Genomic DNA, 17,114 nt, shown 5'->3' with positions numbered 1-17,114 from the left:
TAAAAGGCACAGAACCCTTTTCTTCAAAAGAAGAACCCAGAACCCTCTCCTAGGCCAGTCAGTGTGGGTTTCGGTGTCAGAGCTCAACAGGAAATGGAATGTTTGTTTAAGTGCGGGCGTGAGAGAGAGCAGACTGGTTCTCAGAGGAAACCACTGGTCAATAACCTCACACTACTTTATTCTTTATTTATAACGGTCAGGTTGACAAACTGCTACTGGCTGTTTAAGAAGGACTTTATACATGAAATGCCTTGAGTCGTACGTGGCATCACGTGGTTAACTATCCCAGTTCTATATTCATAAATCCGCTTTCTTTTATATACTTTAGCTCATGATTAACCACAGCATCTAGATCAGTGGTTCTCAACCATTTCAGGCCGCGACCCCCAAAATAATCATATTTTAACTGGGGACCCAACCAATCCTGACAAGCACTAAGAGTTGAAGAATTACATTTTGTATAATATGGTTCTATTGTTAAAATAGCAGATCTACATGCTCAAAACGCCTCACAACACGAGGCGTTGTGAGCATGTAGGCCAGCTATTTTCACGATTTCTGCCTCTAATATCTGTCAATTTGACCAATGTTTAATTTGTCATTTTAGAAGTACTAAAAAGTCCTTAAATTGTCACTTTAGAAATGTAGAATAGAATAGAACTTTTTTGTTGGTTTGTTTACTGTTGAGATAGAAAACAACGTAGCATATTAAGTTAATCATTTAGTTTGGCGTTGTAGCTCGGCTGTGATAATCTGTACAAATCGTGAATTCTAATTTAACTCTGAGAATGTACAAATAGATGATTATGGTGTTTGTTTGTGTCTGTGTGTACACAGACACAAACAAATACACACAGTGTAGCGGTTTGTTAGACGCTTTGAAATTGACGTGCGGGGTGCCAGTCAGGCTTAGCCTGACAATAAAGAAAATACAAATAATAACAAACGCTACAAAGCGTACACACATATAAAGTATGCACCCTTGTTCAAACCCAGAAGTATACCCTTTTTGAAACCATAGACCTTTTGAATGTACCAGAAACCATAAACACAGCAGAAAATCATATGCACAACAATGGGAATAATAATGAGACCACACACACAACAATCCAAGTTTTTAGGAGTTTGTATTAAGTTCAGAGGGGTTCAAAGAAAAGTCAGTTCCGTTCAGTTCATTCCATTCAGAGGAAAATAGCCAATTGAAATGTTCCCAACAAAAGAAACTCAGAAAAAATCAAACTCAAAGTTCTCCTTTAAATAACCCACAGGAAATCAATGAAAAACGAAAATGAAAACTTCCCCTTAAAGAAAATGAATACACTTCAGATTTCCTCTTCGTGGAGTAATGTGTTAGTTCAGACCGACCTGTATTGAGCTGTACACGGAATCCTGGACATTTAAGTGTAGACGGTGCTTTCCTCCTGTGTCACCGCTTCGGGTAACACACTGTGGTTGTAGCACACACAAACGCACACACACACACACACCGCTCGTACAGCGGCTCAGTGTGTCACAACGTAGCGCCGTTAACAGCTGTTAGCTCTTCCAGCCAGCGATGATGATGGGCGATCGTGAGGGGAAGACATCATGCACGTTGGCCGCCGATTCTCCTCCGTGGACGCTCGTCTCAACGCAATCGCCAAACTAGGCTTAACTGACAGCTAACGGCTAAACAAACAGTCGCGCTAGAACTGTGTCTGGCTGTCGACAGCCACGCAGCCTCTGGCTCTGTTCACCATAGCCTCCTCCTCCAGCAGCAGCACTGACTCGCGCCGATTCCATTCATAAAATGGGACGGAACCATCACGCTGAATGATGCAGGTGAGTGGATGAGCGTGAACATGGGTGTGCGCGTTGTGACTTGAGTGACAGGTTCGGTGACAGTTAAAAGCAACGGTGGCAGAGTGACAGATCGCCACACTCCCCCCCCCTTAGAAAAAGCCGACCCACAGGTAAGGCTTAAAATCCTTTAAACTCCTCTTCATCACTTTCTTCCAGAAAGATGTTGAGCACTTTGTTTCGAGCATCCTCCTCTTCATCCTTGACCATCAGGGACTGGGAGAATGAGAGGTCAGATGCGGAAGTATCCGGATCCCTGACATTTTTGTCCTTCCTCCCAGGAGCCTTTGCCATTGGAACCTGTCCCGAATCAGGGAATCCGAGGAAGTCCTCATCCTCACTCTCCTCTTCAAAGGTCCGAAGAATTCTCTGCCTCTGCTGTTCATCCACTTCCTTGGCAGTGGGATAGCATGGCTTGAGCCTAGCCACATTCACCACTCGCAGGTCTTCTCCGGAGTCCTCCTGCACTACTTCGTAGTTCACAGGTCCGACCTGACGAACTACTCTGTACGGCCCAAGCCATTTAGGAGCCAACTTAGCAGCAAATGATTTTTCTGCTTTTGACAATGGATGAGACCGTAACCAGACCCGAGCATTCTCTTCCACCTCCATGTCTCGTCGATGCTTGTCGTAGTTCCGCTTTTGCCGTCGACGAGCCTTAGTGAGGTTTTCGGAGACAAACAAGTTCAGTTCCTCTAGTTGAGCGACCTTTGAGTAGGCAGGAGACGTAGGTGGTAAATCCCGTGGCTGCAGCAGCACATCTAAGGGTCCTCGAAGTGGTCTGTTCAGATTGAGTTCCGCTGGTGTTACTCCGGTGGACTCATGAACTGCTGAATTCAGGGCAAACCTGAACTCGGGAAGATGTTTGTCCCAGTGTTTGTGGTTATTGCCAACAAACGAAGCGATCATGGTCTTTAAGGTGCGGTTCACTCTCTCCGTCAGATTAGTTTGAGGATGGTACGCACTCGTGAGCTTCTGGGACACCTTCCAGATTTTGCAGGTCTCCTGAAACACTCCAGCAATGAACTGCGAGCCACGATCAGACAAAATGTAATCTGGGACCCCCCAACGAGTCAGAATCTCCTGAGTGAAGATCTGGGAAACCTTTGTGGCCGTGGCTTTACGGAGGGCAAAGAGTTCCACCCACTTGGTGTAATAGTCCACGAACACGAGGATATAGGCGTTCCTGTTGGAACTCATGGGGAATGGGCCCATCAAATCAACTCCCAACATTTCCCAGGCACGATGTACCTGTGTCTGTTGCAGTTTTCCAGCCATTTTTCGGCTTTCCGGTTTGTATAACTGGCAGACTTGACAGTTCCGGACATGTTCCTTGACGTCAAAACTGAGCCGGGGCCAGTAAACGAGAGCTTTCATCCTCCTGTAGGTCTTATACCTACCGAGATGGCCACATAAGGGGTCCTGATGGAACAGTTCCAGGAGAAGAGGTCGCAGAGTAACAGGGATATACAGTTGGTATAAGGCCCTGTGAGGTGACTGTACAATGCGGTAGATCATATCTTCCAAGATGGTAAGAGTGGTAGTTGAATTTACAGTCACCTCTCCCTTTTCATTCTCCAAAATGTTCTGATAGTGAGCCTGACACTCAGGGTCCTTCTGCTGGGCCTCCCATATGGTCTGGATGGAAAGAGGGAGCTCTGGCAGTGACGCTGGTTTGGTGGACAACACTGTGGCACAGATGGCCGGAGGATTGTCGTCCTGGTTCAGTGGTGCTCTGGATAGGGCATCCGGAACAGTATTATATTTACCCTTACGGTACTCCACAGTGAACGTAAACTCTTGTAGTCTCAACGCCCACCGGATCAGTCGGGTACTTGGCTTTGTGGTTTTAAAGACCCACACCAGTGAAGAGTGGTCCGTCACCACTGTGAATAGCCGTCCTTCCAAATAGTTCCGCCATTTCTCCAGGGCCCAGACTACGGCCAAGCACTCGAGCTCTGTGGCAGAGTAGTTTCGTTCTGCAGAGTTTAAACTTCTGCTGGCAAAAGCCAACACTTCTTCGGTTCCCAGGCCTGTTCTCTGCACCAATACAGCTCCCAAGCCTACCTCGCTGGCGTCAGTGTACACCAGAAAAGGAAGGTGGAAGTTGGGGTGGCCCAATATCGGTGGGAGCACAAGATGTTCCTTCAGCTCCTCAAATGCCTCCTGACATTGAGGAGTCAATTTGAATTTCACCCCTTTCCTCTTCAAGGCATTGATTGGGTCGGCTATTTGCGAGAAGTTAGGCACGAAGCGATGATACCACCCGGCCATTCCCAAGAAACGCTGGGCAGTTTTAAGGCTCGTGGGTGCAGGGAATGATTGGACAGCCTCGGTTTTCTCTGGGTCAACATGGACACCGGCAGAGGACACAATGTGTCCGAGAAACTTCAGAGTAGTCCTACAAAACTTACTCTTCTTCATGTTGACGGTCAGTCCAGCTTCTGTGAGCTTATCGAGTACTGCTTGGATGTCGTAGAAGTGTTGTTCCCATGATGACGAATAGATAATGATATCGTCGAGATAGACGAAGCAGATGTTCCCTTTCAGGTCCTTCAGGGCAGTTTCCATTAGCCGCTGAAACGTTGCAGGGGCATTTTTCAACCCGAATGGCATAACTTTAAATTGAAAGAGCCCATGTGCACAGACGAAAGCAGTTTTATCCTTTGCTTCAGGATCCATCTCCACCTGCCAGTAACCACTGTTCAGGTCCAATGAAGTAAACACAGCAGCTCCAGACAGACTCTCGAGGATATCCTGGATGGTAGGCAAAGGGTACGCATCTGTATGGGTGTCAGCATTTAACTTCCGGTAATCCACACAGAAGCGAGGTTTTCCTGTCTTTTTTGGTATCAACACCACTGGAGACGCCCAAGGAGAGTTGGAGGGTTCGATAACGTTATCCCTCAGCATGTCATCAATCAACTCCTTCATGACTTGCAATTTAGGAGGAGACACTCGATACGGCTTCTGTTTAATGGGGACGCCTTGGTTCAAATAAATGGGGTGTTTCAGTATGCCAGTACGTCCAATCCGAGTAGTGCACACATCGGTGTTACAGTGGAGTTGCTCCAACAGCTGGTCTTGCCAGTCAGTCTCCAGGTGTGACTCCTGAACAGCAGTCAGCAGTTGTGACACATCTGATGAAGATGGGAGTTCCATACCCCTGGGTTCTAGGGCGGAGAAGAAAGCAACATGAGGTTTTGGCTTACCTCCAACCTGGGGCGCTGAGCGGTAGTTGACAAAGTAATATCTGGCTTTCTCATCAAGTCTGAACCAGTAAGTTCCACCAGAAATATCCATTTGCAGCCCACTGTAGAAGGTGAAGTCTAGACCCAAGACCACCGGAAAGGCAAGGGTCTGAGGTGAGAGAACCACCACAGAAAGGACCCATGTTTTCCCCTGTAGGGATAGTTCCACCTCAGTCCATCCAAGGGGCAGCTTTCCTTCCCCATCGGCTAAGTACAGAGGGCCCCCAGTCCAAGAATTGAGCTTATCCGTTGGCCTCTTAATGATCTCCCATAGCCGCTCATTAAGGAGGGTGTAAGAGGACCCGGTGTCCACAATAGCACTTCCTTGCCATTGGCCGATGGTTAATGGTACAATTAACTGCTGGGGAACTGGACTGCCAAAGGCTGAGGAGGTAGGGTTGAAGGTAGAAGTAGGAGTGAAGGTCTGTGAGGTCACAGTTGGAGGGGTGTGAACAGTAGGAGGGGATGAGGCCTTCATAGACATGTTCACAGCTGTTTTTTTCTCCCATGGCTGCTCTGCACGACCTTGATTGGTATTTGATGTATTCTGTTTCGGCTGCCATTGTGGGCATGACCGTGGAGCATGGCTCCCTTTACATCTCCAGCAAAATATCTGAGTTGGGGTGGTGGCTGGGGTGGTGGCTGGTTTTGACTGAGAGGAAGGTTGAGGTGGCTTAGACAGCTGGGTTCCATCTCCAGATCCAGGTTTAGTTAATCGTTTTGCCCTCTGATTATACAGATCCTGGCTTTGCTTGTCTTTCTCCAGCTGCTGTCCCAGACGCACCAACTCATCCACTGTTCCCACTCGTCCCCGAAGCTGACTGGCCAGCCGGGGATCAATGTTTTTGAGAAGTAATTTAACAATGGCTGCCTCTGTCATTGTGGATTTCCATCTCAAGCACAAGGCACGATACATGTAGGCAAAATCACGGATGCTTTCATCCTCTCCTTGCACCCGTGATCTCACTCGCTCTGCCAACTCGTCCTCATAGTCCTCGGCAAGGAAAGCAGAGAGGAACTTCTCCTGAAATTCAGCCCAGGTATGGGTATTGAGTCGCACCACATCCCACCAGTCCCTGGATGTGCCGTGGAGCACATTACGCAGAGTAGCAAGCTGTCCCTCATTACAGGACATGGAAATGAGAATGCAGGCTCTCTCTCTTCAAACCCCAGGGGGGGCTATCACCGCTAAAGTAGCGAGGCCCTTGCTTTTCGAACCTCTCTCTCTTCCACCACAAGAGGGGGCTACTGTCCCTGGATCAGAGAGGCCTTTGCCACACATATAAAGTATGCACCCTTGTTCAAACCCAGAAGTATACCCTTTTTGAAACCATAGACCTTTTGAATGTACCAGAAACCATAAACACAGCAGAAAATCATATGCACAACAATGGGAATAATAATGAGACCACACACACAACAATCCAAGTTTTTAGGAGTTTGTATTAAGTTCAGAGGGGTTCAAAGAAAAGTCAGTTCCGTTCAGTTCATTCCATTCAGAGGAAAATAGCCAATTGAAATGTTCCCAACAAAAGAAACTCAGAAAAAATCAAACTCAAAGTTCTCCTTTAAATAACCCACAGGAAATCAATGAAAAACGAAAATGAAAACTTCCCCTTAAAGAAAATGAATACACTTCAGATTTCCTCTTCGTGGAGTAATGTGTTAGTTCAGACCGACCTGTATTGAGCTGTACACGGAATCCTGGACATTTAAGTGTAGACGGTGCTTTCCTCCTGTGTCACCGCTTCGGGTAACACACTGTGGTTGTAGCACACACAAACGCACACACACACACACACCGCTCGTACAGCGGCTCAGTGTGTCACAACGTAGCGCCGTTAACAGCTGTTAGCTCTTCCAGCCAGCGATGATGATGGGCGATCGTGAGGGGAAGACATCATGCACGTTGGCCGCCGATTCTCCTCCGTGGACGCTCGTCTCAACGCAATCGCCAAACTAGGCTTAACTGACAGCTAACGGCTAAACAAACAGTCGCGCTAGAACTGTGTCTGGCTGTCGACAGCCACGCAGCCTCTGGCTCTGTTCACCATAGCCTCCTCCTCCAGCAGCAGCACTGACTCGCGCCGATTCCATTCATAAAATGGGACGGAACCATCACGCTGAATGATGCAGGTGAGTGGATGAGCGTGAACATGGGTGTGCGCGTTGTGACTTGAGTGACAGGTTCGGTGACAGTTAAAAGCAACGGTGGCAGAGTGACAGATCGCCACAACAGACACACAAATAAATGCCACATTCTAACAGCCGCCGGTGAAGTATGTTGATCTCATTAACTTGAGTGCCGTGGATGTGAGCGCGTGTGCATGCTCGCACACATGCACATCTTTGTGTGCACGTTTGGCCTTCATGACCATCGTGCACTGCATTTATTTGTCCGTTCTAATCTTCTTGCCAACTAACAGTTTAACAGTCTAAATGAAGATCATGTTCCAACTTCATTCTGTTGTGGTAACAGCAAACTAAAGACTGATTTATTCTTTGTCGTTTGACGTGATGCGACATATTGTGAGCTTGTTGATAGGCTATTTTTGATGTGCAACACTGTTGTGCGATGGAGTATAAATTAAGCATGAATTCCACACCCAGTCCCAGATAGAGAAGCATCAAAGCATGTCATAGCCAAACATGTGTGGTCATTGAAAGTTCCTGATTTAAATCTTTGGAGATTAATTGGGAGTGTAAATATTGAGAGATATTGAGAGTTGAAGATAATAGAAGTATTCACACACATTTCATTTCTTTGTGAGATATTGAGAGATTAAGATAATAGAAGTATTCACGCATATTTCATTTCTTAGCCTACATAATGTTTTCTATTGGGATGGTTTAATCTTGCCATTGACCATGATTGTTTTGTTGTTGTTGAAAGGTTGCATTGTATGTAAAAACCTATCCGGCCCATTTCAGTATAGCCCTGAGAACGTATGCTTTGTACTATATGCTATACTGTAGCTGTCTTGTCTTGACCTAGAGGGAGTTATTTATAGCAGTCATATATGTGGATTGTCCAGGTCTCTGCACTGCACGCAGTTACAGTGCTTGTGTCATCATAGTATACAGTCCAATACAGAATAAAAAATCACACTCGTGTGAACTGAGCGGTGGTGTGTGTGTGTGTGTGTGTGTGTGTGTGTGTGTGTGTGTGTGTGTGTGTGTGTGTGTGTGTGTGTGTGTGTGTGTGTGTGTGTGTGTGTGTGTGTGTGTGTGCAACAGCGCCCCTCCCTTAACATGTGTGGTCAGAAAAGGTTACTGCAGGAGTGCAAACAGACAGACAGACAGACAGACCCACACACACGGCCACGTATAGGAGCGTTGTGACCACCGCTCAAAAACCTGTGCAAAGTGCAGGTGAATTCAATCATTCAACAGTTGTCAATGAAGAATCGATATACAGGGTTCCCACGGTCATGAAATTCCTGGAAATATTTTTAAATTAGAAAAATATTTTTCCAGTACTGGAAAAGTTTTGGAATTGATCAAGGGTCCTGGAAGGTCCTGGAAAAATAGCTCTGCATTGTGTTTGGTTATTGATTTTGTTAATACCTCTGAAATGACAAATTAAACATTGGACAAATTGTCAAATATTAGAGGCAGAAATTGTAAAAATAGCAGTTCTACATGCTCACAACGCGAGGCGTTGTGAGCATGTAGATCGGCTATTTTCACAATAAAACCGTGTTATACAAAATTCCTCTACTCTTAGTGCTCGTCAGGGTGCCCGGGTCCCCAGTTCAAATATGATTATTTCGGGGGTCACAGCCTGAAAAGGTTGAGAACCACTGGCATACACTACCTGTCTTTGGGCATTGTGCATAGGAGGAAAGGGCTTGTTATTGAGCTGAATTATTGCTATATAGTCCTGGAAATTGGGTTAAATATTCTGGAAAAGTTATGGAAAGATTTTGGAAATTAATTGGTAAAAATGTGTGGGAACCCTGGTCATAGTATCAGTCCAATACAGAATAAAACCCCTGTGCAAAGTGCAGGTGAATTCACTCATTCAACAGTTGTCAATGAAGAATCGATATAAATACTGAGAGGTTGCTGCAGTTGATAGACAAACTAATCCCCTGTCTGTCTCTCCTCCAGTCTAAAGCCATGCGTGAGCGCTGGCTCCTCCAGGGAACGCCCAGCGGAGGCCTGGAGGAAGAGGAGGCCCGACGAAGACAGCTGGAGCTGGAGGAGGAGCACGGCAAGAGGCTGGAGGACATGATACACCGGTACACTGCACAAACGCACGCAAACGCACGCACGCACGCACGCACGCACAGACAGACACACACACACACACACACACACACACACACACACACACACACACACACACACACACACACACACACACACACACACACACACACACACACACACACACACACACACACACACACGTACAGTAACTGGAGAACACTCAAAGGTTTGGGATTCCGGAGGGAAGTTCTTGAATCTAGCAGCTCTGTGGTCAAAAGCTCAATTTATACTCCATCGCAGGACGGTGTTGCATGCCAAAAAGAACATTTCTATACAAAACTAACAACATGTCAACTACATGTCTGGCAAAAGGGGTCGTCTTTCTGTGTGGAGTTTGCATGTTCTGAAATGATACGCTGAAAGCAATAATAATGCTAATAATAATACAGGGCACTACCGACGAAGTGAAAGTGTGAGGAACCAAAATGGCGAGTGATGTGATCTTGGTTACGCTTCCTGCTTTTGTGTTTTCGGGAGGAGCTTCCTGGTTCCCATCATGCATTGTTGTGAGACAGTCACTTATTCCCCTGCGACCAATCAGGAGATGAGATCATCACCACTCTCACCATCCTGAGGTTTCCCAGGCGGAGCCATACATGCTTTCCATTAGGAGAGTGTGAGAAGATATTATTATCTTATTATTATAACATTATGAAGGCTGCAAACTGACTGGGACTTTAGTTTTTAATGTTAGATATCTGCAATATTTTCAATTTTTAACCACCAGAAGGTGCAAACTCTCTGATAAGTATTAGTATTGTACAATAGTGTTTTAACAAGGACCACACACACACACACACACACACACACACACACACACACACACACACACACACACACACACACACACACACACACACACACACACACACACACCTGTATGTGTGACAACGTCACACATACAGGGAATCTGGAACTTATTTTAATGAGTCAAATGTTTTAACCAATCATTGATATAACGGTAGTATTAATGAGTATGTTAATACAATATAACTAGTACATCTGCAGTGATCGCAGGTGGTCACCATACTCTTCTGAAGACCCTGGTGTCGGGTAGGACACCTAACAGTTGACAAGTAGCATTGCCTGAAGCTCACAAGCCCGATTGCCCTGGATAAGGAGGGATTCCTTCTTGAATGAGTGATACATTCCTGGTTTCCCATGCCAGAGGCCCGGGTTTGAATCCGAAGCGTTGCCGTCGCCTTTATCTCTATGTCAAGTGAGGACATAAAACCCACGGATTGTATCTTTAAATTCAGGCTCGCTGAATTATTATCCCTGTGTGGTTTCCCCCTTCACCTCTGAAAATAACTGCTTTGGGAAGTCTTCCAATTGGGTTCCCTTTTCTGGAGGCACAAAGGATGATCTATAGTCGTTTAAAACTGTTTCGCTTCAGAGATGAAGAACTGCTGCAGTTTGCTTTGTGATGACCACACTGTTCATTTATCCCTTTGTAGCTCTTAGAGACGAGTTTAGAAATCTAATGTAACCAAATGGACCCATACACATGATCATCAGCAACACATTTTCTGGACATGACATGAGAGAACATGACATGACAGGACAAGGACATATATGCATTTGTACCAGACATATGAAACAATAGCAAGACAGGACCTATGCATTGTGTACCAGATGTACAAAACAATATTAGCCATCAGAGAGTGTTCTTTACTGTGGAAATAAATTGTTGACTTTACGCTCACTATACCCATTCACACTGACCGCAACAATACGTGCTGCAATGCGCCTGCAATGCTGCAATGTGGTAACACGCTGGCGGTGGAGGCAACCATGCAAGGCACCAACCTGCGCATCAGCAGCAGTTAGGACCAGGAGTTAATAGAAGTTAAATGTCTTGCTCCGGAGCGCTGCTGGAAAACATCACAAGTGGAATAGGACTGTGCCATGATGCCAATAAATCATCCTTTCAAGCTGATGGTCAAGATATGGATCCAGCAGAGGTCTGCACATTCTTCACCTTGACATAAGAAGTCGTATTTATAAGATAGGCGAAAATCCGACTTCTGTTCAGGACAAGTAAGGTCAGGGTGTTGTGTACTCTCTGAATCATGGCTTGACGGTTCCGTTAAAGATGCCGAGATAGAAATTGAAAGACTTTTACCGCTACCATTAGGAAAGATACGAACCGTAAACGAGGCAGTGTTTGTGTTTATGTAGGATCAGGCTGTGTGGGTGGACATTTTATTACCAAAATCCAAGCCCCTTTTAATCGGAACCTGTTACAGACCACCGGATCAAAACCACTTCTATGAACATTTAGAGAAAGAAAAAAAAAAAGACGTACGCACACTCAGTAGACATTGTTAAATCCGACCGATCGGAGATTTTAACACCAATGCCACGAGGGTTTGTATTTCTACTCAAACCCTCATTGACCAAGTATTAACATCAGACCAATCCAAAATCACTAAAAGTGACCATTCTATATTTTTTTGCACACACGGAAGGTTCCCGAAATCTGTATCTCTAATGAATTACAGCAGTGAGGCGCTGACACGATCTCTGAGGAATAATGGATTGGTCTCCTGCCTTTAAATGTGCAGCGGTAGATAAAGCCTGGGGTTGTTTAAATTATGGTTTTTATCAGCTGTCGACAAACTTGCCCCCGTTAAAGTAGTTAGGATTAAAGCTAGAAGAGAACCATGGAATAATGCTGATATTGTAAAGGCCATCAAGTCAAGAAATTACTATTTTACCAATTACACAAAATCAATGAGCAGTTGTTCAATGAATAAAAGAGGAAATAGCCAGCACACAATGAATGTCCTTTTTTACAACGGATGTGTTTCAACGTAATAGGTCTTCCGCAGCGCTGAGGAAGACCTATTAGGTTGAAACATGTCTGTTGTCTCTTTCCCTGAGAGATAAATACAAAACTATGTGAAAAGGACATTCATTGTGTGCTGGCTATTTCCTCACTTTTGTGCCATTGTTGAGCCATGCACATTAAGACTTTCGGTAGCACTTTCTTCATTTAATCTGGAGTTTTCTCTGTTCAGTGAATATAGAAAAACTTAGAAGTAAATTCAGTGATAAAGAAAGCTAACTTGAGACAAAAACCTGCATACCGGTATACTGTAGGAGGCACAGTTGTACGTACATTATATCTGACAAAATGGAGGTCGAGCGGCTGCTTGGGAATCGGAAAGATTCCCGGTTTGATCCCTGGCTCCCCTTGGGTTAGGGGCTTTGAGCAAGACACTGAACCCCTAACTGCTCCCGGTGAGCAGGTCCTTGTCTTGCATGGTTTCTTCTGCTGTCAGTATGTGTGTGTGTGTGTGTGTGTGTGTGTGTGTGTGTGTGTGTGTGTGTGTGTGTGTGTGTGTGTGTGTGTGTGTGTGTGTGTGTGTGTGTGTGTGTGTGTGTGTGTGTGTGTGTGTGTGTGTGTGTGTGTGTGTGTGTGTCAAAGGGTTTGGATAAAGGTGCTATATAAATGCAACATTTACTTCAAATTTCAAATAATTGTTTAGCCAACACTGACTGGTAAATACATTGCCTAGTCTGTCAGGCTGCTATGTAGAAAGCCATGATTGTAGTCTTTTTACCAACAGATATTTTCTTTCTATCATCAAAGTGTCTGACGTATTGTACCGAAAAAAGCTTAAAGCTGCAAGAGTGATGACTCCAGCTGGTAGGGATGTTATAATGACCTGTTGCTTTGGACGGTTCAGCTGAACCGTCCAAAGCAACAGGTCATTATAACATCCCTACCAGCTGATGTCATCACTCTTTACATAACCTACAGAATATACAATAGCTAATCTGTCCATTCATTGAACAATGTCCTTTTCTTCACTAATTCAAATTGGTGTGAACCCCTTTATACAAACAGTAACTACAGTCCTGTCTCTCTATTCTGTGTTCAGTATCAAAGGTAATAGAAAGGATCGTATAAACTAATTGACAGTCATTTGTCATCTGTTTTCAGAAAATCTCTTTCTACAGATACCTGCCTGCTCTAAGTCTAATAGATCACATTAGGAAAGTAAAATTTTCTTACTTCATATTTCATAGTATGAACACCACAGTGAAGCAGTCATGACGACAAAAGAATAAAAGAAAAAACATGAGAACACAAAACAAAAAGCAAGGCAAACAGCTAGTAGTTAATGCAAGAATAAAGGGCTTCAATTCCAGCATACTGCAGCGTGCTGAAATTGTCCAGGAAGAGAAAAGGCTGTAGTTTCTATTAGCTTAGAATCCCCATCGATGATGTCATTGGTACAGTATGCAGGTTTCTGAACTGTCCATAGCCCACCAACCAGATACAAAGTGAGCATGCAGAAATTGTGCAATCTTTTAATGAGCATTATTGAGGACTCGGAAGATAATTTTGAAAATGAGTAAAGTTACAGGGTTCCCACGGTCATGAAATTCCTGGAAATATTTTGAAATTAGAAAAATATTTTTCCAGTACTGGAAAGGTTTTGGAATTGATCAAGGGTCCTGGAAGGTCCTGGAAAAAAATAGCTATGCATTGTCTTTGGTTATTGATTTTGTTAATACCTCTGAAATGACAAATTAAACATTAGCCAAATTGTCAAATATTAGAGGCAGAAATTGTGAAAATAGCCGATCTACATGCCCACAACGCCTCGCAATGCGAGGCGTTGTGAGCATGTAGAATGGCTTGTGAGCATGTAAACCGTGTTATACAAAATTCCTCAACTCTCTTCTAATATGATTATTTTGGGGGTCACGGCCTGAAAAGGTTGAGAACCACTGGCATACACTACCTGTCTTTGGGCATTGCGCATAGGAGTAAGTGACTCGTTATTGAGCTGAATTATTGTTATATAGTCCTGGAAATCGGGTTAAATATTCTGGAAAAGTTTTGGAAAAGTTTTGGAAACTGGTAAAAATGTGTGGGAACCCTGAAAGTTAATTATTAATCACTAGTATTGTGTAAGCAGCGTGTAAATGCTGTAGCTCAGCTGAAGGTGGACCGTGTTTGATCTACTTTATATACAGTTAGCTAGTTTAGTTCAGTGGTTCCCGACCTATAGTCGTCACCCCACATTAAAGCTGCTGCATGAAAGAGACCCTTTTAGCCCGCTGGCTAGCTTATCATTAATGCTAAAATAACAGTAGCCGTGCTCCAGCTTGGACAGCTTGGCGGTAGGTAACTCAAGGACAACATTGGTCTGCGCTGCGGTCAAAACAGTGCAGCGCTGAATGCTCACAGGGAGAACATTGTAGGCCAGAGTTGTTGTGATTGTGAATCAACTCATTCAGCTGTGGCTGAATAGAACTGTTGTTCTTTAGTGAGTAAGTGAATAAGGTTACAAAATGCAATTAGAATTGCAACGCATTACAGTCACACTGTGTTTTTTCAATTAAACTTAAATTATAATGACTCGGCCGATGCCTGTTGGGAACGATGCCCGTTGGGAACGATGCCCGTTGGGAACGATGCCCATTAGGAACGATGCCCGTTGGGAACGATGCCCATTAGGAACGATGCCCGCTGGGAAAGATGCCAATTAGGAGCGATGCTCGCTGGGAACGATACCGATTGGGAACGATGCCCGTTGGGAACGATGCCCATTGGGAAAGATGCTCGTTGAGAGCGATGCCGATTGGGAACGATGCCCGCTTGGAACGATGCCTGTTGGGAGCGATGCCCGTTGGGAAAGATGCCTGTTGGGAAAGATGCCTGTTGGGAAAGATGCCCATTGGGAACGATGCCCGTTGGGAGCGATGCCGATTGGGAATGATGCCCGTTGGGAAAGATGCCCGTTGGGAAAGATGCCCGTTGGGAAAGATGCCTGTTGGGAGCGATGCCGATTGGGAAAGATGCCCGTTGGGAACGATGCCCGTTGGGAGCGATGCCGATTGGGAAAGATGCCCGTTGGGAACGATGCCCGTTGGGAGCGATGCCGATTGGGAATGATGCCCGTTGGGAACGATGCCCGTTGGGAAAGATGCCTGTTGATGCCCGTTGTGAACGATGCCCGCTGGGAAGGGAGCGATGAACGATGCCCATTGGGAACGATGCCCGTTGGAAACCATGCCAAATGATGCCCATTGGGAACGCATGCCCCTCCAGTCATGCAATACCTGTTGTACCCGTTGTATCTGTAGTCATGCAGAGTCCTTAGTGCAGTATCCATTAGTAATCCTACTAGGAGGCCGTTCTATGACATCAGTAGTACGATACGATCATATTGATCACATAAGGGGCATAATAGGGACACAGACAGACTGGCTGGTGATAACAACTTTAGGATCAACTTAGCGGAAAAAAAGTGAAAATATCAAGCACACATATATGATGACTTATTTTTCCCAAAGCAAGTGGGCCACAAACTCAAACACACACAATGTGTCCCTGGTCTTGCTATAGACACCATTCATCTTTACATGGAGAATGATGTAGCTCCAATGCCTACAGACTGTGAGAATGGTGGCATTGTAGCATGTAAGTATGAAATCAGCAGCTTATTTGATTCGTTTTATGACCTAGTAATGATGTGGGCATTTACACTAACATCCGTATTCTGCATGTGGATAGTATTCAACAAAAATTGCAAGTCCATAAGCTCACAACGCTATGCGCTATGAGCTTGTATATCGGTATGTAGAGTGAAAACAGGAGGGGGGGCAATTAGAGCCCTTGGGAATCTGGTCAGTATCGCAGTTTCACTGTACAAGCCGTTTGTACTTAGACATGCATGGCTTAATCTTTGAGACAAGCATATGCTACTGGCAGGATCAACCAGGTAGTAAGTATTATTGGTATAAGTGGTTAGAATCCTTTTATCCAGGCGTGTATTAAAGGCATGATACTTTATTTTTGTCAAGTCACACATTGCGCCGAAGCGTAAAATAGGCTTTGGTTTCTCAGTGGGACAATATCAAATAAACAGGAAAGAGAAAAGAAAAGTAGGAGCGGGAATAGAAAAGTGTGCCATCATAGAGAGAGAGAGAGAGAGAGAGAGAGAGAGATTCATGCCCCGTCAGCTATAAAGCCTGAGCTATATACTTCATCGTATGGAAATATCCACTAGCTCACAAATGCATTGCAGTATAAATTAAGCATTACACAAGGGAGCCCAGGTGTAGGCCTCATTTGTGCACACGTGTACATTTGTTTTAGGCCTATATAGACGTTCCGTTTTCCTCCCATAGTAAAGTTAATTTATATTAGACAGATACTTGGCCGAATGAAACAGGTTTTCAGCAAGAGTATAAATGTACAAAATATTTGGTTGTACAGTACATCAAATAACGAAACTAGCAGATTTGCATGCTTGTTGTTGTGCTATTTTTGCAGAGCTTATTTCTGTGGAATGTTGGCTCATTGAGATGCCCAGCATAGGGAATAGGGGTCATGTGGTTAAGCTTAAGTTGTGGGCAAACATGGCTGTGGACCAGAACCAGAACCAAAAACCCCAGCTTTGTGAGATTAAACTGTAGAAGATTAAAACAAACAAATAAAGGGAACTCCTCAGGGTAAAGGAGAATCTGAGAGCACTCAACTATTCACATTTACAGTACCAGAGATACTGGCAGTGGTTATATCCTAGCAAGGAATTAGACTGACTGTAACATAGGAATACTAAACGCAACAGAAGAACAACTTGATATACGTAGTGAAATGTAGGGATCATGTCATGTGGTAAAAAAGCTTGAATACTGTGCATTGTACCAGATCATGATGACAGCCAGGTTTAATAGTTTGTAGTGTAGTGTGTGTGTGTGTGTGTGTGTGTGTGTGTGTGT

At 44.7% G+C, this 17,114-nt stretch overlaps 1 protein-coding gene across 1 annotated transcript in view; it reads left to right on the top strand.

Annotated features, from left to right (window-relative positions):
* LOC308299710 (palmdelphin-like) overlaps positions 1-17,114 on the top strand; it is a gene marked incomplete at both ends in the record, with an annotated part of 66,847 nt that overhangs the window by 34,730 nt on the left and 15,003 nt on the right. The window contains one exon of the mRNA XM_080743500.1: positions 9,204-9,334. Coding sequence (XP_080599626.1) covers positions 9,204-9,334 — 131 coding nt within the window. The remainder of the gene's footprint in view (positions 1-9,203; positions 9,335-17,114) is intronic.

Source organism: Nannobrachium achirus, assembly GCF_963921795.1.
Source record: "Nannobrachium achirus genome assembly, chromosome: 15".
NCBI lineage: Eukaryota > Metazoa > Chordata > Actinopteri > Myctophiformes > Myctophidae > Nannobrachium > Nannobrachium achirus.
This window is presented reverse-complemented; position numbering and strand designations above follow the sequence as displayed.